Source organism: Triturus cristatus, chromosome 5_1, assembly GCF_964204655.1.
Source record: "Triturus cristatus chromosome 5_1, aTriCri1.1, whole genome shotgun sequence".
NCBI classification, from domain to species: domain Eukaryota; kingdom Metazoa; phylum Chordata; class Amphibia; order Caudata; family Salamandridae; genus Triturus; species Triturus cristatus.
Window position 1 is genome coordinate 261009103 of NC_140587.1, and position 27811 is coordinate 261036913.

At 42.9% G+C, this 27811-nt stretch overlaps 2 protein-coding genes across 2 annotated transcripts in view; one reads left to right on the forward strand and one right to left on the reverse strand.

The window, feature by feature from the left end:
- LOC146830711 (uncharacterized) overlaps positions 1–27811 on the reverse strand; it is a 148756-nt gene that overhangs the window by 45725 nt on the left and 75220 nt on the right. The window lies entirely within an intron of this gene.
- The window catches only part of KCNQ3 (potassium voltage-gated channel subfamily Q member 3), a 732470-nt gene continuing 707785 nt past the window's right edge, over positions 3127–27811 (forward strand). Inside the window, exon 1 of the mRNA XM_085604907.1 lies at positions 3127–5265. Coding sequence (XP_085461033.1) covers positions 4949–5265 — 317 coding nt within the window. The 5' untranslated portion in view covers positions 3127–4948. The remainder of the gene's footprint in view (positions 5266–27811) is intronic.

A 27811-nucleotide genomic window follows, 5' to 3' on the forward strand; every position in this document is an offset into this window, starting at 1 on the left:
TTGGACAGAATAAGAGAGATGGTAGCCTGGACCTTGTGTGGAAATCCCAGATGAGGGAAGATTTGTTGCAGAGTTTTTATAGTAACAAAGCTTGATCTTGCTAGTTTGTCCACTTGGGCATTCACTGATAGCTTGGAGCCCATGGTCATTTCGAGGTTTCTTACTTTCTCTGATACTTTAGGTAGTGTTCCCAGATCATGAGGCCAGGCGGCAAGTGGGTAATAGTTTTTCCAGTCACCACAAGTGAGTGTTTCAGTTTTGGAAGTATTCAATTTGAGATGGCTCCATATCATACATTGATCTATGGCTCTGAGACAACTGAAATTGGTGAGTTTCCAATGTCTTTGGGGCATTCCAGTTGAAGGAGTATTTGCGCGTCATCTGCTTAGTTATAGCACATGAGGTGAAATTGATTGATCAGTACCGGTAAACACATCATGTAGATGTTGAAAAGCGAGGGCAAAAGCCTTGAGGGATCCCTGCTTTTGTAAAGTACAGTTTGGACAAGAAAGGGGGGTATGGTTGACATTAGTTCTGTTGTGAGGGTAGGATGTGATCCAGTCTAAAGCAGTCCCCTCAATGCCGGCTTCGTAGAGTCTTTGTATCAGACTGCTATAGTCACCTATGTCGAAGGCAGCTGAGAGGTCCAAGAGAATAGTGCAGCAACCCCGTTACGGTCAAAAGTGTTCTTCAAGTCATCCTAGATGGCAATGAGGGCAGATGCTGTGCCTCTTCCGTTTGGAAGTCTGAAAGTATGGTATTATCTTCAATGAATTGTGGCATCTGGGTGAATGCTGCTCTTTCTATTGGTTTGCCCAGGAAAGGACCATTTGTAATCAGTCTGTAGTTGTCGGGGTTCAGCGGGTCCAGGATTGTTTTCTTCAGTAATGGGTGTATGTATGGCTTTTTGAGTTCTTCTGGAAATATTCCGGTAGTTAAGGAATTGTTGATGATTCTTCATCCTGGTATGGCAGTCGAAACTGTTAGACAGCGGCGGCCGGTGCTGGTAAGCGCAGTGAGGCGGGGCGGTGTGGGAGGTGGGAAGTTGAAAGACAACGGAATCTGTTAAATTAAATAAATAAATAGAACCTATTTCATTATCTGTCGACGTCCCCACCGCCCTGCTCTCCCACCCCACTTACCTGCATCGGCCATGACTGCTGTTAGAAGAATTGTCTTGAAGGTTTGTGGTGGACACGGGTCCGAAGATCTGCCGGCAGGCCTGCTTGCTTTGACCAGGTCCATAAATTCATTGTGTGAGATTTGTCTTGAGGAATGGAGAGGCTGGGTTAGAGTATTCTTGGATTGTTGTTTTGAAAAAGGGTTGGGGCTGATGCTTTGTCTTTGTTTTAAATATGAGTACAACCTGTCTGCTCTGGCCGTGCAATGATTTGCCAGTTTGTTGGTAAAATCTTGAGTAACGGGATGAGCTCCTTCTAGGCAATTTGGTTTACGAAATTCAGTGAAAATGTATAGCATTCTTGATTTGCACATTTAGCAGTTTGAATTCTGTTTGAATAGTACCTTTTCTTAGGTTTTTTGATAGCTGGCTTGAATAAACACATGGTGTCACCATTGAAACCACTGACATCACAGCTGCCATCACACACCTCACAATTGTAGCAGATATTTATAACTTTTAATGAAAGCCGGTACCCACCTGGGACCGTATCATCAACAGCTGAGTTAGTGTGGCTTAGCGCAGAGCCAAGCAACTGTCTTTATGCACTTGGAAGGTTTTACATACAACATTGATTTGCTCAGAGTTGATGCGTGGACTGCAGACAGCGCTGCCTGGAAACAGAATGAAGCCATCACTGCTCACGGTCCACGAGTGTGCTGTCTGCAGTGCATGCACTAATGTGTGCTGTCTGCAGTGCATGCACTAACAGGCGTTCAGCCCCCTCACCAGCTGAGCTGTTCATGATGATACGACCTCAGGGGGTTCTCCCTTTTCTCCCTTATAAATGAGAAGATTCGTTGAGAGGTTAAATTTGGCCGAATGCAGATTTCTTCACAAAGTAACAACAGGTAAACTAATATATTTATGATAAGAAGGATGGAGGAATTGTGAATAGTGTTAAAGATGTCCAGCAACACATTATTTTAATCTCTCTGTCTCGGCTTCTCTTGCCACTGTGTCTCTGGCAGTCCCTGACCTAGAGTAACAGTAGCCCCCCCGCAGCCCGCGCGGTGCTGTGGGGCCGAGTTCCATGGCCCCCTCCGGCACGGTTCGCGGGTGGCGGTCCTCTGGTCCGAGAGCTCCTGACTGGGTCCAAAGCGTGTGTGTGTGGGGGGGGGGGGGGGTGTACTTTGCAGGGGGGGCTTAGGTTTCATTACTCCACTGCTCTGTCCGTAACCCTCTATCCTTCCAACATGCTCTTTTCACCCCTCCCTCCTAGTATACACGTAGCCCTCCCTTATAGTGTCTCTACCTCACTCGCCTCCCTACATGTCTGTGTGCGAAGGTCTCCTGTTTCATAACATCATCTCTCCGCCTCACTCTCTTTAAGATAAACGCTGCCTGCATGTCTCTCCCGCTCCCCCCCCCCCCCCGTCTGTCTCTATAACCTCAGTGTTTTTCTTTGTTTCTGCTCCCTTCCTTCCAGTATATGCAGATCCCTCTTTTCCGCTGTTTATCATCCTTCGAGTGGTCCTTTCTCCTGAGTACCTCCTGTTTCTCTGATCTTTCTTCCTCTGCCCTGTCTCAAATATGTTCTTGTTGCTATCTTCCTTGCGTGTCTTCCTGTTCTCAGCCCCTCCCTCGCACTTCGTTCTCATGCTCTTATTTCTAATATTCTCTCTCTCGCTCACAGCCACGTGTCCTCTCTGTTTTCCCTATAACCGTCCTCCCACTCTCTTCAAAATCTCCCTTCTACTTTTCTCTCCTGCACAGTTTGTCGCGCATCCCTTCTGCTGGTTCTCCCTCCCTCTGGTCCAGGCTCACCTGCCACATCCTCCTCCAAAGCCACAGCGAGCAGCGCGAGGGATCCGATGGAGGGGCGGGCAGGAGGGGATGATGGGCAGCCGCAGCTTCCTCTCGGCGCGCCGCCTTCCTCCTCCTCCCAGCGGTGGCCGGGGATCCTCCTCTGAACTGACACCAGGCAGCAGCAGCGGCGGCATAGGATACCCAGGCTGAGGCAGCGGGCGGGCGCAGGGATGCGCGCACAGGGCGGAGGCCGGACGCACGCGACGGACCAGAGGATGGTGCGCAGATAAATAGCGGATTTTAGCCAGCTTTGGGGCTCCTATCGGTGATAAGGCGGGCCGAGTGAGCGGATACACAGTGCATAGGAGGTGCCGTGTGACTGGGAGGATTTTCTTTTTCCTGATGTGCTACCCTGAGGGTACAATGGACCGACGTGAGGCTGGGAATGTCCCTGGGAGAGGCGCGGCTCCGCCTCTGTGGTAGACGCCGTGGGGTTGTGAGACGCCTCGCGCCGCGCCTGGCCACCCTGGATGTTAGAACCTGCGCTGGGAGCGCGAGCCTCGGATCCCCCCTCTCTGCTGATTGCTCGGTGATCGCCTCCCAGCTCCGCGATAATGACCTGATGCGAGCGCGGTGTCTGGCCTCAGCTGCGCCTTATTTCCCAGATTGTGGCTGGCTTTGTCACTGTAACTGTCATGGGCGCGCTCACCCCATGACCGCTTCCCTGGGGGTCTCTACCCATCGCCTAATGTGTATCGCAGCCCGGCGTTGACATTTGAACTCTGGGGATTCCCTGACATTCCTCTGCTTCTCAGCTGCAGCTCTCCTGCTCTCGCCTCTACCAGCTGGCACACCGTGGAACTGGAGCGACACCCTCTTGCCGCGCAATTATGCCCACCCGGTATTTGAACACCCCATTCATAAACTTTGGTGGCTATTCCTGAGACCACGCACTGAGCTAGTCACGAGCAGAGAACTGCATAAGAGTAGCCCACCCGTAGTCTGTGATCGTTACCCATCCATCATTACATTGAGGTCCCCCGCCCACCCACCCATGCTATCCCAGGCCATTGCATTAGGGTAAGAACACCAACCCAGCCATGGCTATCTGAACACCACAGGATTAGGGACAGCCACCCCGATTCTTACTGCCACCCCCATACAGTTATGGTAACCTATCTATCTATTGTGATGCACTAGAGTCACCTATTTACACCTCTGATTGCTGCCTCCCACCATCGCATTGCCAACTATCCATACCATGAGATTACTTTCCTGACACCATAGCAATAGGATAGCCCCTCGAACCCTGTAATTGCCAGACCAATATCAGTGCATTACGGTAGCCCACCCATGTGCTGTGATTGTTAGCTTCATTTCTTTGTATTGGGGTATCCCAACCCTACTGAAGTGCTTTCAGGCCCTGTTCCTTTGCAGAGGGGCAACATGTGTGTCCCATATTAATGTGTCCTCCATACCACCGCGTTGGAGAAAGGAACGCTTGCTCTGTGATTGCTATTCCCAGATCAAAGCATGGCACAATACTCCTCGGGGTTACTGCTCGGTCTCTAAATGTTCTTCATTAATTCATAAAAGCTTCAAGGTCTATTAGTTTAGTACCTTACGCCGCTGTGCACAAGGCAACTCTCTCCAACTATCTCTGTGGTTCTCAAGATCCAGCCTTTGAGTCGAGTCACCGTGACCCTGTAGTTGCTAAATTCAAACTATTGTGAGCAGCCCCTTCCCTGGTGATCGCTGTCCTGCAGGCCATGGCATTCGAGATGCTTTGCCGTACTCTTTTATGACTTCCTTGCACACCGTAGCAGTGCGCCTCCCAACCACAACCTTTCCATCTTCCTCACACTACATCCTTGGGTTCAGCGCCCTCCCTCTATGCCTTCTGTACTTCAGACCCTGGCAGTTCCCTCCATTGGTGCCCTGTGATTGCTCTGCCTCAGACCATGGCATTGGTGCTTCTTGGACTTACCCCAATCTCAGCCTTGAGGACCAGTGAAGAAGATGGGGCTGAAGTCCAGGAGTGGTGGTAGTGATGCTGGGGGTCGCCAGGAAGAGAAAAAAGCGGGGCTGGCTGGTGACGTAGAACAGACCTCCCTGGCACTGGGAGCCGGGGCGGACAAAGAAGGGACCCTGTTGATTGGAGCTGGGAAGGAAGAGACCAAGAGGAACCCTCAAGGAATTAGCCTTCTGGCAAAAACCCCTCTGAGCTGTAGTAGACCTGTCAAGAGGAACAATGCCAAATTACGGAGGATCCAAACATTAATATATGACGCCTTGGAGAGGCCCCGGGGCTGGGCGCTGCTCTATCACGCCTTTGTGTAAGTACCGTGGTGATGATCATATGTCATTCCTTCAAATCTCATTTCAGACACTGATGCCATTTTTCTTATTCTGTTTGATGGTTGAAAAATCACAGGCAAATTGTAAGGAAATGTGTTCTATTGCCATTGTTTCAATGATGTTTTTACATTATTCAGGCGTCTCCTAAATAACACATCTTAGAATGTGGTGCAGAGGAGGGTGGCACTGGTAACATGAAAACTGTATTTTAGTATTCGATCAATCAGTGGGGTTTATATAGCGTGGTTACTCGGCCGTAAGGGTCTCAAGGCACTGGGGGGGGGGGGGGGGGGGCAGAGGGAGGGGGGAGGGAGAGGCTGCTGATCGATCTGGGCGCAGGGTTTCAGTCGAAGAGCCAGGTTTTGAGATCCTTCCTAAGTTTGGTCAGCAATGGAGAGACATGGCTCCTGTGGTGACACCGCCACCAGACAGACTTTGCAGGATGCTGGATACTTGTCCATGACGTTTTCTGCTTTGTTATCTGCTCCTCCGATGTGAGGAGGGTGAATCAGCTGCTAGATGTAGAGGCTGATCTGTCATGTATGATGGTGGAGTTATCCCTGTTAAAGTCCACCTTACAGATTTTCACAAAAATGTTAGTATCATTTCCCTACCATCCTGGGGACCCCCCCCACCCCGAATTTTAGGAATACTATGTATGTCACTTGACAATATACAAGCCCATTACTTACATTTAGCGATGGAAATTCTACTTCCTCCTCAAACATTGGTTGAATTTCTGTTCAGTTGACATTTTGGAAATGAGAACTTCACCGGGAGCTGCACCACTTTGGCGGAGATACCATTGCCAGGTTGGCGGAAATCTCTGATTCCTATGGAGTTTTCTGTGCTTGGAAAAGTTGTGCTCCAAATTGGACATCAGGCCCTTGATTTGTTTGAAGCATAGACAATCTTTTAACTGAAAGTTGAGTTTATTGTTCACTCCATGGATGAGTTAGGAATATGGTGCTTCACACGTGTAACATTAGAGAGCGATGTTTGATGCTTCAGTGAGTAAATGTCTTAGCGTAACATTTCTGGTACGCTGCCTAGTGTGGACCCAGGCTGGTTTAAAAGAAAATGCATTTGCCTTCGTCACCCATTGTATGTTTCATTTCTGGTGTGTAAGTCTTCCATCAGAGAGAAGACCATTAGCACAACAGTTGCAGGCCTGGTTGTAAAAGCTACTACTAATGTGGTTAAGTTGATGTGATCTAAAAATGCATTCATATCTGTTTAAAGGGGACATCGTTGTCCACTAGCGTGACATGCGCATTGCAGGCTGTAAAGTTAGTGGTTTGACTAGTTCAGCATTTTTAATCTGTTGGAGCCAGTAACTTTGAGATAAAGTTAGTTGGGTTAGTTAAGCGTGTCACTTTCTGAATGACCCTCTGCCAACTTTTTTGAGATCACCTGGTATCCTCCAACATCCTATTATATGACATATTCCCTTTTGGTAATCAACATCATTTTGGGGAAAATTAGGAAAATTACTTTGTTTCCCTAAGTTTCTGTATACGTGCTTATGTTTTGTTTTGTTTTGCTTTGTTTCATTACTCTGTACTTTATAGTTACAAGGAGTTGACTTTATTGATGATGTGTTAGGGGTGTTCCTATTGCACAAAAGAGATTTTTATAAAAACATATTCCACAGGGACCTGTGAAAGATGTTGTATATTTCGTGGAAATGACATCATATTGACAGCCTCCACAGAGCTTCAAAATTGTCCATTGTTCAAATTGTAAAAAAAAACAAAACCAAACATCTCTGGCTATAACTCGTTTAATTAGCAAGCTATTTTTGAAAGCCTGTGAAAACCATAACATTATAAACCCAATCAATGAGCATTGTGGGTTTTACCTTGCTTCCAGTCGCTTCAAAAATCTCTATGCACAGCCATTGGCTCTGTTTCAATGAACAGGGTATTCATGAAATCTGAACATCCCATTTGAAATCAGTTACCATTGTTATCTCTGCCCTGCTAGAAAAGCTCTGATTTCTACACCTAGAATGTGTTTTTGAGTAAGTGAATGCTGGAGTGAGCGTGCCAGAGAGTTGCTATATTGCAGCATGGTTATGGTGGTGTCATAAACCACAAGGCCGAAGGCCAAATAGTTTGTAAATGTCACCATAAGCTCCAGGGCCGGACTGGGAACCAAAACCGGCCTTGGCAAAGTGCTCGGCCAACCCCCCCCCCCTATATCCTCCCCTGGAGCTCTTTGCCAGGCCCGGTTTTCGGCCGATTTTGTTACAGGGCCGATTTATCAGCTATGCTGCAAAAACGGCCCTGTAACAAAAGCGGCACCAAGGGGCCCAAAACCGGCCCCCACCCTTGCGGCACACCGGGGGATTGCCCGGTGCCCGCTACGGCCAGTCCGGCCCTGATAACCTCATGAGGGTAAGAGAGTACCATTCGAATTGTTAACTGGTACATTCTTCATATTATATCTTTAGTTTTGTGCAGTTAGTAGAACAATGGGGATTTGTTTCAAGCATGGACAAGAGTGAGTGAAAAGCTGCTCAACAATGTTTGGTTGTAAGAAAAAGAAGGCACAACTAATGAACTACATTTTTAAGAGTGCAGGGTTTTAGAATACCAGCATGCTTTGCTACATTAAAACACATTCTGCCCCTAGAACTCAAATATGTCCGAAGTTCCTCCCTGTAAGGGAGAGTTAACAATGGGCCCCGATTACAGTTAGCTTATTCAGATTTTATTTACTTTTCAAGAACAGTATGCTGCTTAAACAGAGGTTGATGGTGGGCCTCAGCAGAGTCGTGTGGAGTCGTCGTTGTGTAAATGCGCAGGCTTACTTGGAGATTAATCAGCTGTAGGAAAGGACATCCGATTGAGGCAAGGCGTCCCATCGGGCAAAATCTATATTTCACATTAATATTGTAAATTCCCTGAAATATGGAAAATATTTTAGAGGAACAGCATCATCCCATGATTTATGGGTTTTTAAACCACTGCACTTTGTGCAGTTACAAATATGTGCAAAATTACGTTGGCAAAACAATTTTAGACCCCTCCTAAAAGGGTCTAACAAGGATTATCACAATGCAAATCTTCTATCCCTAGAATTATTAGAGGGGGTAACTAGCACCAAATCCCTTGCCTACTGCAGAAATCTCTGAGATTCCATGTAACAAAGTACCTTAATACAGGCGTTAACACAGCGTAATAACAATCAACCCTTGAAGACCTATTGGCTTTACCATATGCCTTTTGTTATAAATACATTAGATCTGCTGCCTTTGTCAAAGCATTTCATAATAAACAGCTAAGCATCTTAATTAACGTTTCACAATGAAACAATACGGATTTAAGCCCTGATCCTTGGCTTGTGACAGTACCCACTTCAAACCTAAAGTGTTGAGCATCAGTCAAAACAGGTACTCTTTTTTTTAGTGGAAGCACACACCCTTTGGCCAATCAAAAGCTTGTACAATAGAAGTTGGATAAGTGGGAGGAGCCTAAGCACCCTTCTCTGCGCTATTACTTAAAGGTCTTTTTGAGGTGCTCTCATAAGGTTTAGCAAAAACTGCTCTGTTAAGCAAGACCTAAAAAGGTTAGTTGCGAATTTTGAACCTTCATAACATTAATATTAATCCATGGAAACCTTTGACCTTGATCTCAAGACCAGGAGGAATTATAAAATAAAAACCTTTTCAGTCTGTATTAATATATATTTTTTAAAACTTGCATAAATTCATTGAAGTTTCATATTTGTCCTGGAGAGGCTTTCGAATCTCAATTCTCTCACCTGGAAACATAACCCACAGGTGCTTATTTGCATAAACGTAGGGTAAGATCTGAGACTCTTTCTTTTGAAAAATGAATTATGAGTAATTAGCTGGTCAATACTGGTCTTCAGATCTTGCATTCTTTTCTTAGAGACAGCTGTTGTTATAGATTATTGCACTGTTTATACACTGTTTCTCCTGTTTTAGAAGGACCTAATGTTTAACGGTGAAACCTAACACGTTCACCAATATCCAGAGGTCATCAGTACAACTTCAGTGGTAATCCTGATTTGGGCTGGAATTCGATAGTGAAAATCTGGCTGTATGTACCTATGGAAACATCTGTAGAATGTGAAAAAATCTGAAGAATTTGGTATGTATACACAGATTCTCAAGGATAGCCCCCTTTTGATAGTTGAAATCCTGAAACCTAATATTGGTGCAAGAATAGCGCACTAGGCATTACCATACTACATGATATCGGTAATTCTGGGGGCAATATTAATACATACGTTTTCCCTCACATCATGTAATGAGGCCTTAGTGATTGGTCTGAATCAAACTTGTTAACGTGACTACTGGCTTCTTACTGAGTGGCTTTTTGGTTGATGGTGCAAAAGCTATGCAGAGAGTTGCCCTAAGGGAATCTAAATAGACCAGGTGTCAGAGACAACTCTCTCTCCAGGTTGGTATAAGAGCAGTTCAGCTCAAAACAATAGGCCATTTCTTTTAAAGGGTTTCCGAGCTCCAGAGGCCACAAAACAGGCCTGGGAAAGATCTGTATTTCATGTCAGTTTCCGAATTCAATTTCAGTCTCCAGAATTAAACTTGACATGAAGCTTCCCGCGACATTCCGCTCAAAGCTGTCACGCCTCAGCGACTGAACAGCAGGTTGTTCAATGAAACTGATTTCTCATCTCATTGAAAATCTCCTCTGGTTACTAGGATCAGTGTTGAAAAGGACAACTGTGGAACTGCAAAATTCCTAATTCTTCGGGCACATTTTGTGTCAAACAGTTGTGAATCAGACCTAGACAACCAGATTAGTCACACCAATAGTTAACCTAGAACTAAAAATTGATGAACAAAAAGATCAACTAAGAAGCAGGAATATTGACCAGAAAATTGATGATCTTAGATCTAAGGATTTTGATGTGCCGTGTCCTGTTTAGGATATACCTAAAAAAACAGACCAAGGCAATTGAGTTGAGTTCTGAAAATATAATATGTAAAGAGTACTCCCATAGTACTGTGCTCCACACTCCTACTTGGCCAGAGAATAACGTAATATACAGTTAGCACTAAGAGAAAGGACTGGGCCCTGTTTCCACTTTTACTACTTGGGAGTTTGATGTTTTTGGCTGATTTGTGAAAGCACGTAAGACAATGTAAAAGAATACTCTTGCAGTACTACTTCCCGTACTCATCGATGTTTGTGTAAATCGGCCCCTTAGTATACATTCGGGGGCACACCACAAGAAACATCAATGAGGTGTTTGCCCAAACATCAAACAATACGTCCTGGTTTTTTGATGCAACTTTTGAATTCTGCATGGTCTATAATTAGACAGCATAGTACAGCATAACATACCACAATAACATGCTTCAGTCAAAGAAAGGTTGAGGCAGAAAAGATCCAAACTAGCCATGTGTTTCTACACCACCCACTCTTTATTTAAAGACAAAGGTGTGCGAAAGCCATCCTAAGTCAAGTTAGCTCTGTTTTTGGTAGCTCAGTGGCTCAATTCATAACCATAGAAAAGAAGATAAAAAATGGAAGAGGCAACAAACACATGTCAGCGCAAATCAGGCCTTCAGTAGCACCGGCTCAGGTTTCTGAGCAAAACTTTGGAACCAGGCACTTGCACTTTTACAAGTTCAGCACTTTCAAGAAGCCTTATAAGCCCTGACAAGTGGTAAAGAGAAGGTTTAGTCACCTACCACCTTGATAGGTGCAGTCCTCATGGTCAATGAGACTCATAACATTCTTTGAGGACACTGATACCTCAAAGTACACTGATTCCTCTGAGACGACCTAGGTGGGAGGCCCGACTGACATTTTATTCAGGTCTTTCTGGTAAATAGAAGCACTCTTGCCCCTTAGTGCACTTGAGCTGCTGTTGTTTTCAGTATTTTCGAGGGAGAGAAGCCCCTTTAAGGGAAGAACACATTGTGGATTTTGGTATGGAATTGTAAACAATACAGCAGTGCAACATATGGGTTCAGCAGAAGCATGCACAACCCTTAACACAGATAGGAGCATGCTTTGAAAGTAGCCTTTGCTTTTCAGTCTACCTGGTTTAAAAATAACATTCCTTTAGTGTCTGATTGTTTTAGCACTGAGCATGGGATGCTGTCCACGCCTTTCTTCCTTTTCATAGCACCTCTTTTGTACTGTTATGAATATTTGACCAATAGAAGGTGTTTAAAAGAAATAAATACGCACTGGTAGCTGAAGGTGCAATTCATCATACTGAAGAATCAGAAAATTAAGAGACCTTTAAGTTTGCCAGTGCCATGGTTTGGGTCAAAAAATGTTCACCATGTTTTTTTTGCACACTCATTATATCAGTATTGCTCGCTGGTTGAACGTATGCATTTTAGCTGAGTCGCCTTGCGCACTGCTAGTTGATCAACAATTCTATTATTATTTTTCCCATATCCTTGTTGGCTCCCTTGTTGGTTTCATTGTTCCCCGTTCATCCAAACATGGCTGCCAAGTGGCCGCTTGTCAGCCAGTCCTTGCTTTTTAGCCAATAGCATCTAGGACTTGCAATTTCACATTTAAAATTGTTAGCAGGGACTCCAAAAACCCTGATTACAAAGTGTTATTGGCTAACACACCAAGGCTGGCGGAATGTGTTGCCTAAATCATATGATCACTTGTTAACTATGTTAAGCAGGAGCTCTGGGGCACATCTGGACTATTCATGAAGGGAGGTCAACATTAGCCGCTCCAGTGAAGGCCACTGTGCTGCACATGTGCACAGTGTCTGCAGGCAAATTTTCCTTGTGACTTAGTAATTATTCTTGATCACAGTTTCTGATTTAGCAATGATATTACATAAAAACATTGTTTCTATGCACAACAGGAATGATTATTGAAGTCAAACCATCTCTCAAGTAGCCGCAGGCATTCTATTACGATTGCTCAAAATGACAACAATTCGGATTGCAGATGCGCTACTGCCACCAATGGTTGGCAGAAGATGGCTTTACCGTCTTAGCTGCTCCAGGATGCAGGCATCATCATTTCTCGAAACTTACACAAAGGTCTTATAATAGTGACTCATTGCTTGTGTTACTATATATCCGTGGTGGAAACTGTAGTCATATATATATATATATATATATATATATATATATATATATATATATATATATATCCAACTTACAGGTAACCCATTCGGAATGAAGCCACACGGAGATGAATGAAGCTGTAAATACTTTAATGACAGCTCGCCAGCAGGAACACGACAGGAAAATAAACATCCACATTAGCGCCAAACGCGTTTCAGGAACTTCTCCCTTCTTCAGTGGCTTTGGATAGGCTGAGGAAAACGTCTTTCAGGTGGTGTGCAACTTGAATAAATCGCATTCGCCGCGATGGGCGTGGCCTTATGGCATTCTGGGCGATGTAGTACACTCCTTTACTCCCTCAGTGGGTGCGTTTTCACAAAGTCAAAAATCATTAAAATACACGATGCACTCAATTCATGTAGGTTCCTGCCCCGCTTTGTAGCTGGCAAAAGAGCTTCAAGCTGGCAACCTCCTGCTCGCGCCAGCTTGCCTCCGTCCCATCAGTGCAACACTCGGTGGTGCTGTGACAGATCCGTTTAAACGGTGGGCTTCGTCTCCACGACCGGGTAAAGGCCGTCTAATATCCAACTTACAGGTAACCCATTCGGAATGAAGCCACACGGAGATGAATGAAGCTGTAAATACTTTAATGGTAGCTCGCCAGCAGGAACACGACAGGAAAATAAACATCCACATTAGCGCCAAACGCGTTTCAGGAACTTCTCCCTTCTTCAGTGGCTTTGGATAGGCTGAGGAAAACGTCTTTCAGGTGGCGTGCAACTTGAATAAATCGCATTCGCCGCGATGGGCGTGGCCTTATGGCATTCTGGGCGATGTAGTACACTCCTTTACTCCCTCAGTGGGTGCGTTTTCACAAAGTCAAAAATCATTAAAATACACGATGCACTCAATTCATGTAGGTTCCTGCCCCGCTTTGTAGCTGGCAAAAGAGCTTCAAGCTGGCAACCTCCTGCTCGCGCCAGCTTGCCTCCGTCCCATCAGTGCAACACTCGGTGGTGCTGTGACAGATCCGTTTAAACGGTGGGCTTCGTCTCCACGACCGGGTAAAGGCCGTCTAATATCCAACTTACAGGTAACCCATTCGGAATGAAGCCACACGGAGATGAATGAAGCTGTAAATACTTTAATGGCAGCTCGCCAGCAGGAACACGACAGGAAAATAAACATCCACATTAGCGCCAAACGCGTTTCAGGAACTTCTCCCTTCTTCAGTGGCTTTGGATAGGCTGAGGAAAACGTCTTTCAGGTGGTGTGCAACTTGAATAAATCGCATTCGCCGCGATGGGCGTGGCCTTATGGCATTCTGGGCGATGTAGTACACTCCTTTACTCCCTCAGTGGGTGCGTTTTCACAAAGTCAAAAATCATTAAAATACACGATGCACTCAATTCATGTAGGTTCCTGCCCCGCTTTGTAGCTGGCAAAAGAGCTTCAAGCTGGCAACCTCCTGCTCGCGCCAGCTTGCCTCCGTCCCATCAGTGCAACACTCGGTGGTGCTGTGACAGATCCGTTTAAACGGTGGGCTTCGTCTCCACGACCGGGTAAAGGCCGTCTAATATCCAACTTACAGGTAACCCATTCGGAATGAAGCCACACGGAGATGAATGAAGCTGTAAATACTTTAATGGCAGCTAGCCAGCAGGAACACGACAGGAAAATAAACATCCACATTAGCGCCAAACGCGTTTCAGGAACTTCTCCCTTCTTCAGTGGCTTTGGATAGGCTGAGGAAAACATCTTTCAGGTGGTGTGCAACTTGAATAAATCGCATTCGCCGCGATGGGCATGGCCTTATGGCATTCTGGGCGATGTAGTACACTCCTTTACTACCTCAGTGGGTGCGTTTTCACAAAGTCAAAAATCATTAAAATACACGATGCACTCAATTCATGTAGGTTCCTGCCCCGCTTTGTAGCTGGCAAAAGAGCTTCAAGCTGGCAACCTCCTGCTCGCGCCAGCTTGCCTCCGTCCCATCAGTGCAACACTCGGTGGTGCTGTGACAGATCCGTTTAAATGGTGGGCTTCGTCTCCACGACCGGGTAAAGGCCGTCTAATATCCAACTTACAGGTAACCCATTCGGAATGAAGCCACACGGAGATGAATGAAGCTGTAAATACTTTAATGGCAGCTCGCCAGCAGGAACACGACAGGAAAATAAACATCCACATTAGCGCCAAACGCGTTTCAGGAACTTCTCCCTTCTTCGGTGGCTTTGGATAGGCTGAGGAAAACGTCTTTCAGGTGGTGTGCAACTTGAATAAATCGCATTTGCCGCGATGGGTTACCTGTAAGTTGGATATATATATATATATATATATTACCTACTGGCGGTCGCCAGTAGGTAGTTATAGTTAGGACCCCTTTTCCATAGGAAATCCGCAACATTCTATTTGGAATAACTTTGGCGCCGGTCGACGAATGTTCGCGAATTTCTCAAAATAGGTGGGGCGCTACGCTCCGCTCCTACCCTGAAAGTCTCGGGGGGATTCGTCAAGCGGGGGCTGAGATAAAAGTGGGGTCCCAAAACGCGTTTTTCCCATGCATTTTGCCATAGGACCTTTAGACAGGGCTACAGCCCGAACGGCTGAACAGAATTACTAGAAATTTGGCAGAGAGGTAGTCCCCAGGTCAAGGAAGTGCCTTTTGTAGGTTTGGTGTAAATCTGTTCAGTAGATTCTGAGAAAATAGCCTTTAAATCAATATATATATATATAAGCGCGCTCCGTGCGCGCTGGGTGCGCGCACCTCGCCGTGCGCGAGCGCAATTCTGATTGGTTGTTAGATCTTAGTAAACATTCGAATCGGTGGAAATCAGGAAGCAGCGGCCGCCATTTTGTCAATCGCATAAAGAGGGGGTGATAAACAAAGGGGGAGAACTTGAAAAGGGGGCAGAGTGGGTAGAAATAGACCCAGTAGGCATTGTAAGGGGGTTAAAGTAGGACCTTGTAGGGCAAAAAAAAAGGTTAATATTTTGTAAAAAAATATCGCCGAGTGCGCGCACCCAGCGCGCACCCGAAAAAAAACTTAATAAAACAAAATAAAAAAAAAACGCATTTAAGCGAGTGGGGTTTTGAGGTTTGTACTTCTGTACAATCACATTTTCAATTTTTAATTGTAGTCTCTCAAAAAAAAAAAAAATTAAAAAAAACATGGGTGCGCGCAGGGTGCGCGCACCTCAAAAAAATTTCAAAAAAAAATTCTAAAAACAAAATTTTTTGATTAAGTTTATAAGTGGCTCTTAAAAGAGCCCTTGAGTTAATGGAGGGAAACAGGAAGAGAAAAACGCAAAAAAAGAAAAAACATCTATGGCCTAGTGCACGTATGCGCATCAAATTTTCTCTGAAGGAGATCAAGACTGGTCTCCCCCACAGAAATAAGAGAACCGCAATCAGTGCACCGTGTAGACAACCTCGCCAAACAAGGTGGACCAACAAGAGGTAAAGAAACAGGTGAAGGCACCATCGCAGCTGAAGTGCTCCCCTGAGCTGCCGAAGATGTGCTCGGCTGAGCTGCTGCTGATGTCGTCGGCTGAGCAGGTGGAGGGTTTTCCCCAGAAGCTCGACGATAAGATACTGGATGCATTTTGTAAACATGTCTCAACATAGTGTGAATGCTAAAAGAATATTTCTTGTTAGGATTCCCACGAGATAAGACTTTTTTACAAAGTACACATGTAACTTTCGGTGCATTTACCTTTTTCTCATTCTCTGGAAAAGTGAAAAACTGCCATATAAAGCTGTCTTTCTGCTTCCTGTTCCTCTGCCTCTCAAGAGTGTCCTGCTCACTGTCTGAAGTAGGTTGCTGTTCAGCCATTGTCTCTCAACAACAGAATAGCTCCTTCTCCAAAGGAATCAGAACTAATAATGAGGGGAGTAGGTGTGGTTTGGGAAGAATCTGGAACAGAAAGTACTTCAAACCAATCAAAAGTGAAGATTCTTGATCACATGACTTGCCATGAGGGGATTGGGTGTGGTATTGATACAATTAGAAACTGAAAGTAATGATAACCAATAAGAAATATTGTTTTATTATGTATAAACCCGAGGTGCGCGCATTGCGCAAGCTCCGTGCGCGCACCCCGCGATGACGTATGCACGAACGCGTAAACGCGAAGGTGCATACGTCATATACGCGTACCTAGCGCGCATACGTTGAACACGCGTATACGCGACCGTTATTGCGCATAATTTTAGCGTATGCGGAAGTAAACCGCGTCGAGGGCGTAGGACGCATGCGTACGTACGTACGCATACGTACTGGGTGCGCGCTCCCAGCGCGCACCATTAAGTATATTTGCGTACGTAAATAACGTACGCCGGAATTCATAAAAAAGTTACGAAATAGTACTAGGTGCGCGCTCAGAGCGCGCACCCCAAGAATTTATAAAAAAAAAAAAAGTGGACATAAAATAATTAAAAAAATTAAATAAAAAAAAATATCCAAATTGAATTTTTAAAAAAAATAATTTATAAAAAAAATACAGATAATATATAAATGAATATAAAGTAATTTTATTTAAATAAAAAAAAATATCTTTAATTAAAAATACATAACTTAGCATATAAAAAACCATACAAATTCTCTGAAAAAACCAAAGGTTTCAAAAACGATATAGTTATGGATTAGCATTTAAAAAACCTTGCAAATTCACTGAAAAAACCATAGGTTTCACACACGTTATAGTTAGGAATTAGCATTTAAAAAACCTTGCAAATTCACTGAAAAAACCATGGGTTTCACACACGTTATAGTTAGGAATTAGCATTTAAAAAACCTTAGAAATTCAGTGAAAAAACCATAGGTTTAACACATGTTATAGTTAGCTGGACATTTTACTCGTAAAAAACCAATGAAATTCCCCCGTTATAGTTAGTTCAGCTAACTATAACTCGCGCGCCCGCAATGCACTGCTGATGACGTCACATATTACATCACTCATGACATGGTCAGTGACATCACTCATGACATCACTGATGACATCTCAAATGACATCACTGATGACATCACTGATGACATCATCCTTGAGATAGAGTGGCAGAGCTCCTCTTCCCCTAATATAACCTTTGATACACACACTCAAAAATACAAACTAACATTTTCAAAACAATGGACATACCAATACCAATTACAACAACCTCTTCAGTAATTCTAAGATTCACATACACATCCACTCATTCACCAACAGTCCTATACAGTCACTCATACATGTACTCACTCATCATATGTACTCATACACCTATACACCCTGTTACACAATGCCACTCATCCATGGAGTTACTCACACACATAGTCACTCATGCTAATAAAGAATCAAACATCCATTTACTTAAATATACAGTTATACACACACCACCACACTTACTTTTACGGAAACTTACACATACTTACTCTTTTAAACAATCACTTATAGAACCACATACTTATTCATTCAGGAACTCTTTCAATCTCTCACTCTCACATATACTCACTTATATACACCAATAGTCACATATACTAGTTTAAAACATATGTAGTTACTCATAAAGACACTATAGAGACAGTCAATCACTCACTAACACACCCATACACACACTCATGCACCCATAGAGTCCTGCACACATGCTGACTTCAACACATACAAAGACTGAGTCATTCATTCATGCACCTATGCACTACGTAATACCCCCCACCAAACCATACAGACATCAGACACTGATACTCAAAATACCAACAAATAACCTATATAGACACTCATGTAGCTACTCACCAACCCATGCAGCCACTTATACACAAAGAGAGAGACTGATACAGATATTTAAATATTTAAACATTACTCACTAAGCCATGTATTCACTATGATACACTTAATCAGTCAGTTACACAATCAATTTTTCAAATAAAAATCATCCATTTAGACACTTATATACCCATTTATTCTTCCATCGACCTTGAGATATACATATATAAAACATATTTAATTTTCAGAAAAACACACATTCACTGGATGATGTCATCAGTGATGTCATCAGTGATGTCATTTGAGATGTCATCAGTGATGTCATGAGTGATGTCACTGACCATGTCATGAGTGATGTAATATGTGACGTCATCAGCAGTGCATTGCGGGCGCGCGAGTTATAGTTAGCTGAACTAACTATAACGGGGGAATTTCATTGGTTTTTTACGAGTAAAATGTCCAGCTAACTATAACATGTGTTAAACCTATGGTTTTTTCACTGAATTTCTAAGGTTTTTTAAATGCTAATTCCTAATTATAACGTGTGTGAAACCCATGGTTTTTTCAGTGAATATATATATATATATATATATATATATATATATATATATATATATATATATATATATATATATATTCACTGAAAAAACCATAGGTTTCACACACGTTATAGTTAGGAATTAGCATTTAAAAAACCTTGCAAATTCACTGAAAAAACCATAGGTTTCACACATGTTATAGTTAGCTGGACATTTCACTCGTAAAAAAACATTGAAATTCCCCCGTTATAGTTAGTTCAGCTAACTATAACTCGCGGGACCGCAATCCACTGCTGATGACGTCACATATTACATCACTGTATTCACTAAGATACTGTTAATAAGTCAGTTATACAATTAATTTTACAAAAAAAAACAACCATTTAGACACTTATTTACCCATTTATTCTTCCATTAACCTTTAGATATACATATATAAAAAATATTTATTTAGAAAGACACATATTCACTGGATGATGTCATCAGTGATGTCATCAGTGATGTCATTTGAGATGTCATCAGTGATGTCATGAGTGATGTCACTGACTATGTCATGAGTGATGTAATATGTGACGTCATCAGCAGTGGATTGCGGTCGCGCGAGTTATAGTTAGCTGAACTAACTATAACGGGGGAATTTCAATGGTTTTTTACGAGTGAAATGTCCAGCTAACTATAACATGTGTGAAACCTATGGTTTTTTCAGTGAATTTGCAAGGTTTTTTAAATGCTAATTCCTAACTATAACGTGTGTGAAACCCATGGTTTTTTAAGTGAATTTGCAAGGTTTTTTAAATGCTAATTTCTAACTATAACGTGTGTGAAACCTATGGTTTTTTTAGTGAATTTGTAAGGTTTTTTAAATGCTAATTCCTAACTATAACGTGTGTGAAACCCATGGTTTTTTAAGTGAATTTGCAAGGTTTTTTAAATGCTAATTTCTAACTATAACGTGTGTGAAACCTATGGTTTTTTTAGTGAATTTGTAAGGTTTTTTAAATGCTAATTTATGTAGGTATTATTATATTTTTTATATATTTATTTTACAATAAACTACCTATGTATATAGTTATAGATTGACTGTATCCTGTAATATGGAATGGCTCAGCTCTTTTTTTTAAAATTTGGATAAAGTTGAACAGCATAGTTAATATCTTCTATAAAGTTATAAACAGTTTAAAATGTTTTTTTTTTTTTTTTAAGGGTTTTTCACCATGCGCGCACCGTGCGCGCATCCCGTGATTTTTTGAGAAAAAAAAATGGTTTTTTCACCCTTCGGGGTCCTTCAGGGACCCCCTGACAAAGGCTAGGGGGTCAGGAACTCTCTACCCTGCCCCCTTTTCACGTTCTCCACCTTTCTTTTTCACTGCCACACACAAAATGGCGTCCAACACTTCCTGATTTCGACTGATTCGAATGTTGACTGACATCTAACCACCAATCAGAATTACGCTCGCGGACATTTGGTGTGCGCACCGTGCGCGCACGGTGCGCGCATATAGATATTTATGTACTTTTAACTGCAATTTTCTCAGGAACTACTGAACAGATTGACACCATATATGCAAAAGGCACATGCCTGACCTGAGGACTACCTCTTTGCGAAATTTCAAGTAATTCTGTTCAGCCGTTCGGGCTGTACCTTCGACTAAAGGTCCTATGGGAAAATGCATGGGGAAAACGTGTTTTGGGACCCCCCTTTTTTCTCAGCCCCCGCTTGACGAATCACCCCGAGACTTTCAGGGTAGGAGCTGAGCGGAGCGCCCCATTAGGTTTGAAAAGTTCACGAAGATAAGTCAACCGGCGCCAAAGTTATTCAAAATAGAATTTTCAGATTTCCTATGGGAACTCGGTCCTAACTATAACTATCTACTGGCGACCGCCAGTAGATAATATATATATACATATATGTATATAGACACACACACACACACAACCACACACACACACACACACACCTACACACACACACACCTACAAACACACAGACACCCACACACACAGACACTCACACCTACACACACACAAACACACACACATGCACACACACACACACGCACACACACACACCCCTAAGCACACCTACACACACCTACACACACAATGTGTATCAGTGGAGGTCATCACTGGGTAGTTATAGTTAGGACCACACTTCTATAGTAACAGCATTTTTTGGTTTGCTAATGACGTTGCCACTCTGACGATTCTTCAGCAAAGTGTCCTAAAAAAAAGTTAATCCTCCTCAGCTCCTTTCTGGAAGCTTTCAGATTGATCTGCCAAACAGGAGCCGAGAAAAGGGGAGGGCCCAAAACGCATTGTTTCTATGCAATTTTACATCGGAAAATTGGACAGTGATACCGCAAAAGAATTTGAGCAGAATTACACCACATTTGGCAGAAAGCTAGATCTTGGTCCAGAAAGCGTGCTATTTGTAATTTGGTGCAAATCTGTTCCGTAGTGTTTGAGAAATTAAGGTTAAAAATGTATGTATTCATCATTCCACTGATAGACCTGCTGGGGCCAAAAATATAATTTTTAAAAAACATTTTACTGAAACTCGGTGGAGGATCCCACCCGCTCTACTGCACTACATTTTTAGGAGGAGGGGTGGTGTGACTCACCGCTACTAACAGACCCCAGAGACCCCCACCTTCCAGTGCCGCAAAGCATTTAAACATTGCGTGGGTGCCTTGGTGACCACCCGGGACACACAAAACACTTGGTGCTCATGCGGCTGCTGATGAGTCCCAGGGCCCCGCAGCCTTTGCAACCTTCCCTGGCTGCACACATCCCCGTGCAGCATGAGCCGGCTCCATCTGTTTGCTTCTGCTGGACGGCAGGAGCTTTTCTCTGCTCCTGCTGGGTGGGAGCAAACCTGTATACTGTCCTGAAAATAAGCAAAGAAAAAACATATATGAGTTCCATGCCTTCAAGAGCGTGGACAAGTAATTGTCCACGTTCTCTCTTCCCGAGCTCTTGCAGGTAGGGACTGCAGTGTCCTGGGGATAGGGTCCCCAGGACACACCAGACCCCCCCAGGCATTGAGATGGCTCGGGGGGTCTGCTCCCCAAAATCTGGTTCTGGGGAATGGGGTCCCCTGGGGCCCTAAAGTTGTCAGTGAGGGGGGCCTAATGCCTTCTCCTGAAAAAACAAAAATTGGCCCTAGAGGTGTGGGTCCCACAGGCCCCAAAGAGCCGTGCGAGGGGTTGGGCCACGTTTCCCTCCCCTTTAAAAAAAGACATCAGACACAGTGGATGGGGTTTCCGGGGATTTTAGAATGCTCAGGAAGGGGGGCAGCATGACTCCTTCCCCCAAAAAAACATTGGTCACGGATGATTTTAATATTCCCCAAAGCATTCAGGGACCGGTAGTGCCAGAATGCGGGAAGTCCCACCCCTGCAGCCTTATGGGTCCGCTCACTGTGAGGATAGCACAGGTTGAGTGGGACAGGACTTGCCATCTCTTAATGACACGGAGAGGCTTGTAGGATTGGACTTATCCCCTGGTGATTGTTTAATAATGAAAGATGACGGCGCCCATTTGGGTTAATATTCGGGCACTAACGGTCCCAGAATGCTTTGGGGAATATTGAAATAAAAGAAGGATTACCTGTGAGTGCCTAGTTTGCCGTCATTTTCCTGAATTTGCCTGTGAAGAAGGGTTATAATACCCGAAACATGTTGGCTGAGAGCGGGGAATTTTCCACTATACCCACCCGTGGAGAAGAGCAGTCCTGAGTGTGCCGACCACTTAGGGGTACTTGCGTTAAACAAATTAGTGACCAGCCCTTGGTCACGGTGAGGCACCACCATTCTAGCTGCAGAGGTCCGTGTGCCTTGGATTGTTTGGGCTTCACGGAATGGGATTTCCGAGCGGCGGTTGTTGCGGGAAGTCCCACCCCTGCAGCCTTATGGGTCCGCTCGCTGTGAGGATAGCACAGCTTGAGTGGGACAGGACTTGCCATCTTTTAATGACACGGAGAAGCTTGTAGGATTGGACTTATCCCCTGGTGATTGTTTAATAATGAAAGATGACGGCGCCCATTTGGGTTAATATTCGGGCACTACCGGTCCCAGAATGCTTTGGGGAATATTGAAATAAAAGAAGGATTACCTGTGAGTGCCTTGTTTGCCGTCATTTTCCTGAATTTGCCTGTGAAGAAGGGTTATAATACCCGAAACATGTTGGCTGAGAGCGGGGAATTTTCCACTATACCCACCCGTGGAGAAGAGCAGTCTTGAGTGTGCCGACCACTTAGGGGTACTTGCGTTAAACATATATATATATATATATATATATATATATATATATATATATATATATATAAAAGTTCCAATTCCTACTACTTCCACTCAGCGGCGGCGAAGAAGGAAACTCAGACCCCGCTGGACTTCAGGTAGGATGTTTATTGCAATTCACCACCCACACACGACGCGTTTCGGGCTTCGGGAGCCCTTGATCACATGCGAATTCTACATCGCCTCTCCAATTTTTAAGTGTTTGCTTAGTGTACCGCCTACTTCCCCCATTCTGCGTCACATGGTAATAGACATAACAAACAGACTTGCGATGTGTACTGAATTAGGCAAAGTCCATTGTAGGAATGTTTTGCTTATCTATCTCAATACACGTATATATGTATATTTTGTATGTTTTCCTTGTGCAATAAATACAATTTCAGGATGAATCCATAAAACCTTAAAATATAGCAGCAAGTCATGATAAAAAACGGGCTCATTTGCTGGATAAATCCAGTACCATAGCAGAAAAAAAGTGCATATGTGCAATAGCAGCAAGGTAAAATTTGAAAAGTGTTGATGTGCAAATGTGCAAAATGGTGCAAAATGTGCAAATAATCTCAATATACAGTGCAATAGGCAAAATACCTTGGAAAACCAATTACAATGTAATAAATATGTAAACAATCATAAATATTGATAACAGTAAAATTTCGTTCTTAAAAAATACTGTTAAAAGGCATATACTATGAGATTGCACATAAAGAAAAAACGTTTTTTTTTTTAACACTTGAAACAGGTTTGACATTTTTTTGGGGAAAAGAAACTATTTTGTCATAGTTTTTTTAGTTCCTTTATGTGTATATGGCGACAGGTTTTATTCTTCTTTTCTATTTATCTTTTTTTCTTTTTCTCTTTTTTCCTCTCTCCAACGCACATTATTTATATTTCATTTACACAATCTATAGTGCTATTACTAATGATTATAAAGTTAAAACATGGATCATGACCAGATTGTGTTATCATTGTCCCCATTCACCCTCCCATTTTGTCTTATGGGGTGGCTCTGTGTTACACATGCCAGGTATCATTCTATCTTATTGTTTATTTATTCTTCTCATTTCTTTCTCAGTGTACCCATTCATAGGAAGTTGTGCATATCCTCTGTGTTATTCAACCCATTGGGCCACTTACTGTCGAACTCCAAAATGATCCTAGTTTCCAGCTGTCTTAATTGACGCTCCCTATTCCCACCCCTCCGTGGCTTCGGGACAGCGTTAATAACAAAGTATGTGAGACAGTTAATATCATTGGCATGGGTTCGCTTGAAGTGCCGGGCCACCGGGTAAGCGGGATCGCTGTGTAGAATGGCCCTAATATGCTGCAATATTCTGACGTGCACCTGTAGCTTCGTACTCCCAATGTAGTTAAGGCCACAGGTGCACGACAGGACATATACAGCATATTCGGTTTTGCAGTTGTAATGGCCACGTATTGGTACTGGAGACTCACTGAATGGAGTTGAGTAATGGGTCTTATTGCAGCCAATCTTACAGGCTCTGCAAGTTGCACATTTTCTAAAACCGTTGCTGGGTTGTAACCAACCGACAGTTTTTCTGGTCTCTGGGGAACTTTTGTCTAGGATCGATCCCATTGTTTTACCTCTTCTAAATGTGATCATCGGAGTTTCTGTTAATCTATTGCAGAGCACATTATCAGTCATCACTATGGGCCAATGTTTTTTGACGATAGCTCTGATTTTGCGTTCTTCATTGCAATAGGTCGTAATTAATCTTGGGCTGTCAACCTTGAAAACTCTTGTGTCTGATTCACATTGTATCTCAGTGTTGGTATTCTTGAAGAGACTATGTCTGGGTCGTGTGCTAGCTTTACTAATCGCTTCGCCAATGATCTTATCACTGTACCCTCTAGCTTTCAACCTTCCCACCATTTCGTTAGTGCCTATATTGAAATCTGACTCATTATTGCAGATCCGCTTGAGTCTCAGAATTTCTCCATAAGGGATACTTGCAATTAAATGCCTGGGATGCGAACTTTTTGCATGTAACATAATGTTCCCCGATGTTGGCTTTCTGTATAGTGTGGTAGCAAGTTTCCCTTCCTTGATATGCACTAACACATCCAAAAATTCAATTTGTGTCTTATGGATGTGGTTTGTAAAGACTAGGTTCATAGTGTTTTTATTGATGTCTTCAATAAATTGATGGGCTTCTGTCTCGTTCCCTTTCCATAATATAAAGACATCATCTATGTATCTCAAATATGAGACTATGTGTGACTCAACTACTGCTTGGTGTGCCTTGTTAAGAACCTGTTCCTCCCACCAGCCTACATGCAAGCATGTGTAGCTGGGGGAGAAACGGGCCCCCATCGCCACGCCTCGTTGCTGCCTGAAAATATCTTTATTAAATAGAAAAAAATTATTGTTGAGGCACCATGAGATGAGCTCCAGAATAGCTTTGTTATGTTCGTAAAATTCACTAGATCTTAGATCTAAAAAGTGTTTTACCGCTTTTAGTCCCTGGGTGTGGTCTATACTGGTATATAATGATTCTATGTCTAGTGTAATTAGACATAGGTCATCAGTCCAGGTTAGATTTTCAATTTTTTGCAGAAAATCGCCAGTATCTTTAACATAGCTGGGTAAATCTTTAACTATGTTCTGTAAGAAGTAATCAATATATTGGCCAACTTTTTCACTTACACTGTTAATGGCCGATATAATGGGCCTAGCAGGAACGGGCATAAAATTTTTATGTATTTTGGGAATTAAATATAATACCGGTAATACTGGGAACTCATTATACATAAACTTGTACTCCTCCGTGGATATATATATATATATATATATATATATATATATATACATACATATATATATATACATTATCTACTGGCGGTCGCCAGTAGATAGTTATAGTTACAACCTAGTTTCCATAGGAAATCTCAAAATTCTATTTTAAATTACTTTGGCGCCGGTTGACGAATCCTCGCGAAATTTTCAAAACTAATGGGGCGCTCCGTTCAGCTCCTACCATGAAAGTCTCGGGGTGATTCGTCAAGCGGGGGCCGAGAAAAAAGGGGGGTCCCAAAACGCGTTTTCCCCATGCATTTTTCCATAGGACCTTTAGACACAGCTACAGCCAGAACGGCTGAACAGAATTACTTGAAATTTGGCAAAGAGGTAGTCAGGCATGTGCCTTTTGCATATATGGTGTAAATCCGTTCAGTAGTTCCTGAGAAAATCAAAAGTAAAATCATATACATATCTGGGCGGAGCCTAACCACACATCTCATTGTGAGATCTGATTGGCTGTCAGCACTTCATCCAAGAAGTGTTGGCAGCCATCTTGGGATCAATATACATGATAGCACCTCATTAAAAAGCATTGCAGTTAATAGAAGGTTTTAAGATCTTAGTTACATTATAAATCATTTGTTGATGGTACCCTACTCATTTTAGGAATTGTAGTATGTTCCAAGGTGATTTTACCATGTGAAAAAGCCTTCTGCTGGGATATCATGAATCATGTTTGAGAGAAAACTATTTTCACATGCTTTTCCCACAGAGGTTTGGAAGGTGATCTATAAGCTAAACTGAGAGCATATTTTCTGTAAATTCACATTATCTTTCTCAGTGATGTGAGAATGAAGTCTGACATTCTCAGTAAAACATGTACATCCAACAAGGGCAGAGACTGTCAGTTGATTCCTTTGTGTTCTACTGCAGCTTCCCAGAGTGTTCCAAAGAACAACTAGAGCGCTAACAGTCTTACTTATGACAAAGGTATGGCACACCTGAAGCCATCTTGATTGGAATAAAGTGGTAACATTTAAAACAAGAAACAAAATGAGAGGGTTCATTTTGCACGAGAATGTATGATTAGTGCTGCAGAAAGAAAAATTAGGGCACATTTTGAGTGACTTCTCAAATCCTCTTCTATTTCATTAAAGAATTCTGACATGCAGACTGAAACATGCACTTTCAATACCAGCAGCAGACTTCCCTGGTGAGCAGTAGCTTTACTACAGTGATCTAATGAGCAACTAGAGTGCTAACATTCTGAATTTATGGCAAATGTGTGACACATCTGAATGCCTTCTTCATTGAACCAAAGTAAAAAACTGACAGTATGCCTACTGAGGAGACTGCAGTAAATGAGGAAATTAGGAAACTTCATAACAAGTCTCCCAAGATGGCCACCAGAGACAAAAGAGCCCAAATGTAGCACAAATATCACCGAGATGTAGCCCAAGTGTAGCCCAATGACAGAAATCCCAGAGTGTTTTAAAGAACAACTAGAGCACTAACAGTCTTACTTATGACAAAAGTATGGCACACCTGCAGCCATCTTGATTGGAATTAAGTGGTAACATTTAAAACATTTAATTTGCAAAGGAACAACATGAGGGGGTTCATTTTGCCATAGAAATTATGACTAGTGCTGCAGAAAGAAAACTTAGGGCACATTTTGACTTCTCAAATCCTCTTTGAATACCAGCAGCAGACTTCCCTGGTGAGCAGTAGCTTTACTACAGTGATCTAATGAGGAACTAGAGTGCTACCATTCAGAATTTATGGCAAATGTGTCACATCTGAATGCCTTCTTGATGGAACCAAAGTAAACAAGCATTGAAAATGCAATAGGTCTCGCCCTCGTTTAAGTTAAAGCAATTCTGTTTGTAATTAGGTGGCTTTTTAGCTTTGTTTTATTAGTGTTTTTCAAAATTGCATGTAAATAAGATGCATATCTGTATATGAATGCATGCATTTATTTTTGTATTTATATAGATATGTAGATTATATATATGTTTATATATGTATGTATATACATATATATACACATACATATATATAAATGCATATATGTGCATATGTGTGCGTGTAGAGAGAGGTAGAGAGGTAGAGAGGTAGAGGTAGAGAGGTAGAGGTAGAGAGG